Source organism: the organism of the source record quoted next, unplaced genomic scaffold (assembly GCF_019419815.1).
Source record: "Pyrus x bretschneideri cultivar Hongxiangsu unplaced genomic scaffold, Pyrus_bretschneideri_v1 Contig9, whole genome shotgun sequence".
NCBI lineage: Eukaryota > Viridiplantae > Streptophyta > Magnoliopsida > Rosales > Rosaceae > Pyrus > Pyrus x bretschneideri.
In genome coordinates this window covers 6,434,401-6,438,235 of record NW_025999831.1, presented here as the reverse complement: position 1 = coordinate 6,438,235, position 3,835 = coordinate 6,434,401, and the positions used below count along the sequence as shown (strand labels likewise).

The following is a 3,835-nucleotide window of genomic DNA, read 5'->3' as shown; positions in this document are numbered from 1 at the left end:
TTTGTGGTCCAGATTTAAGATTTTTTTATGTGTTACCTGGATGGGAAGGCTCTGCATCTGATGCTCGTGTTTTGCGTGATGCTTTACATAAGAGTAACCGGTTTCATGTTCCAAATGGTAATGTGTGATACCAATTAGTTCTATGTTAGAAAAACAAAACATTAAAATGTATCTAAATTTGTTCTCTAAATTTTTATTGTAGATAAGTATTTTCTTGTGGACGCTGGTTATACTAATGGACCGGGGTTTTTAGCACCTTACCGTGGAACTAGATATCACTTGAAAGAGTGGGTTGGAAACCGTCGACCTGAAAACTACAAAGAATTATATAATTTGCGTCATTCAAGGGCAAGGAATGTTATTGAGAGGGCATTTGGATTGTTAAAAAAGCGATGGAGCATATTACGCACACCATCCTTTTTTGATATTAAAACACAAGTTAGGATTATAAATGCATGTTGTATCTTGCATAATTTTATTAGAACTGAGCAAGCAGCTGATCCAGTTCTAGAAGCTCAAGATTTACAATTTTTGGCATCTGTGGACTCAGAGTTGTTAAATTGTTCAACAAGAGAGGAAAATGAAAATAACTCTGATGGGATTACATCTGTTCAAGCTACTGCCGAATGGACAGCGTTTCGTGATACATTGGCATTGCATATGTTCCATGATTACCAAGCTCAGAGAGTTGCCAATACTTCTTAATCGAAAATTAGTTGTTTTTCTTAGCATGTTATCTTTAACGTCTCAGTTAATAATTTTGTCAATGACATTATTGCTACGAAATGCATTAAGTTTTTAAATTTTATGGAATGCCCCGGTTTTCAGATTTTGGTTTGATTATATTGTCTCAATGAATGCTAATACTCTGATTCTTGATATGCATGCTATGAAATGCATTAGTTTTTATATTTTATGGAATGCCCTGGTTTTCAAATTTTATATTGATTGTGTTGTATTAGTGAATAATGCTACTCTGATTCTTGATATGCATGGGTTTACGAATGAATTAAAATTTCAATTAATATTTGTTTAATGTTAGGAGCAATGGAAGGATCCGATAGAAAACCAGTATGCAAACAAAAACCAAGGAGAAAGAAAGAGAACCAAGAAATTAAAAATGAAGGAGATGAAAATAATTATTTTAGATGGAATGTAGATATGGAACATGCTTTGGCTGACATACTTCGTGAAGAACGAAGATTGGGTAACAAAGGAGATGGTGGTTGGAAGACAGCTGCTTATAATTCTGCTGCATCTATATTATCTGCTCAATTTGATATTCATGTAACTGCTGATAACATTCAAAATCGTGTGAAGTATTGGAAAAAGTTCTATGCAATTGTGAGTGATATAGTAAGTCAAAGTGGATTTAGTTGGGATGCAACCAAAAAGATGATAAGTGCAGATGAAGATCATGTCTGGCAAGAGTACGTGAAGGTATGTCAAATTCATTATTTTTCTTTTGTGTGTGTGATATTATTTTAACTCTTCTTATACTTACGGTTTGCTTTTTTGATTTTTATGTTTTGATTGGTAGTCACATAGTGGCGCTAAAAGTTTTCGTTGGAAGGTCATTCCAAATTGGGATGATATAGTGGATTTGTGTGGCAAAGATAAAGCCACGGGTGAGGGTGCTGAAACAGGTGTGGAAGCTGTTGAGATTATGACTCCTCCGCATAATGAAACTAATCATATTGATTTGGATGGTGATACGCAAGGTTTAGAAGATATTGAAATTATTAATGATATATCACCTACTTCAGCCAATGTTTAGAAGACTCAAAGTAAGAGAAAGCCAACAAATTTTGTTGATGTGCCCCATACAAAGAAAAAACCAACCACCCCTAAAGATATGATTGCAGATTCACTTGCCAAGATGGCTTCATTCTCTCAAGAATATATTTGTGCAGACACAAAGAAGCTTGATCCAACAGAGGTATATGATGAAGTAAATGCAATACCAGATCTCAGTGAAGAAGAACAAATCAAAGCATGTGCTTGGTTGATCGAAAATGACAAGCAATTTCTCATGTTGAAGACACTCCCAGTCAAGAAGAAAAAGAATATGGTATTATTGTTTACTTCACGAGGCGCATAGGATTATTTTCATTATATTTCCCATTTTAGTGTTTTCCAGTAAGATTTTAGTTAGAATAAAAGCCTTGCATGTCATGAAAGTTCATTGACATTTGCAAGTGTGCTTTACTGGGATTTTTCTACTTCAATCAACTTTATCACATTATTGCAAACTCATCACATTATTGCAGCTATTAATTGTTGGAAAATTTACTCTGATGAGATTACGTTGGTTGGTCTCATTTCGGCTTCTGCACAATTAGGTGCGTCTAAGTATGCTAATTGGGTTCGAGACATTGTTGAGAAATCCGGTTTTGGAATGTTCTTGTGGGTTCTACATTGATAGATATGTACTCCAAGTGTGGAAGCTTGGATAATGCATTCAAGGTTTTTTTCAGGGAAAGAAACGTATTTTCTCATAGCTCAATGATTTTTGTTTGATGACTTTAACCTTGATGATTTATAACCAGTTTAACATTTTTATTCAAATTTGTATTCCTCTATTTAATACAAATTCTGAAGAATATCCAAACAATGAAATTTGGAATTCCCTTCATTTTGTAATTTCTATGTATCCAACATCCAAACGATGAAATTTCAATTAACGGGAATTTAATTACTGTCAATTGTAATTCCCGTCACTTAAAATTCTGTGATAATTTAGAAATTCTCCATCCAAACACAGTGTAAGTGTTTTTTGATTGGCTGAAAAGAAGAGAGAGGGAAGCTGTCTGATTGGGTGAGGGAAGTGAGGATAGTGATTGATTGGTGGTGAAGTGTAGTCATGAGACACACTTTTAAAATGGGAAAAAGTGATAAGATTTGTACAATTTGAAATCAGACAAAATCTAACGTACCCAATCAAAAACTATAGTTTCTAGTACTAAATAATTAACGCACACGTGTACAATTCTACTCGTTGTTTACATACTTTAACTAAACGTAACTTTTTCGATACAAATCTGATTCGGGTCTAACTCGCAACTCGCGCTCATGCATTTGTAACAATGAATATTAATTAGTTAGGGTAACGAGAAAAATAAATTAAAAGCCGAATAATTATGTCCACTTCAGGTTCCACTTTTGCCAAACAGGGCATAAACGTCAATTTACACACTCGAAGAGAAAATTATATGGAAAATGAGGGATGGGTCGTCACAACCTACCCTCCTTAAGAAAATTTCATCCTCGAAATTTCAACACCACTAAAGATCGTAGTTAAAAAACAGACATGGATAAAGATCTCGCATATGCTCCTCTATCTCCCAAGTAGCTTCCTCAACAGAGTGGTTTCTCCATAAGACTTTCACCATACGAACGATTTTGTTCCTGAGAACTTTGTCATTCCAATCAAGAATCGTCACTAGAACCTCAACATAAGTCAAATCTGGATCAATTTCTAACGGTTGAGGAGGAATCACATGTGACGGATCAGAGAGGTATCTTCGTAGCATGGACATGTGGAGCACATTATGCACTCTTGACAATTCTGGAGGTAGATCAAGTCGGTAAGCAACTTCACCAACTCGCTTAATAATCTGATATGGTCCGATGTAACGAGGACTTAGCTTTCCTTTCTTCCCGAAATGTACAATGCCTTTCCAGGGTGACAACTTTAAGAATACCCAATCTCCAACCTTATATACTCTGTCTGTCAAATGTCTGTTTGTCTGCTATACTCTTTAGTCGATCCTGTATTACTTTCAAATTACCCTTTATCACTTGGATATTCTATGTTGTCTCATCCATAATTTTA

General features: G+C 35.0%; 1 protein-coding gene across 1 annotated transcript; it reads left to right on the top strand.

Moving 5' to 3' along the window:
• Positions 1-1,161: 1,161 nt before the first annotated feature.
• LOC103953230 lies at positions 1,162-1,777 on the top strand. Its single transcript, XM_009364964.1, has 2 exons — positions 1,162-1,440; positions 1,541-1,777. The coding sequence occupies exons 1-2, from the start codon at positions 1,162-1,164 to the stop codon at positions 1,775-1,777; spliced, it is 516 nt and encodes a 171-aa protein (XP_009363239.1).
• Positions 1,778-3,835: the final 2,058 nt, after the last annotated feature.

Excerpts from the sequence above, each read along its gene's own strand:
- LOC103953230 (XM_009364964.1), top strand. The coding sequence starts at position 1,162 with ATGGAACATGCTTTGGCTGACATACTTCGTGAAGAACGAAGATTGGGT. Across the intron at positions 1,441-1,540 it reads TCTGGCAAGAGTACGTGAAG|TCACATAGTGGCGCTAAAAG; the intron begins GTATGTCAAATT and ends TTTGATTGGTAG.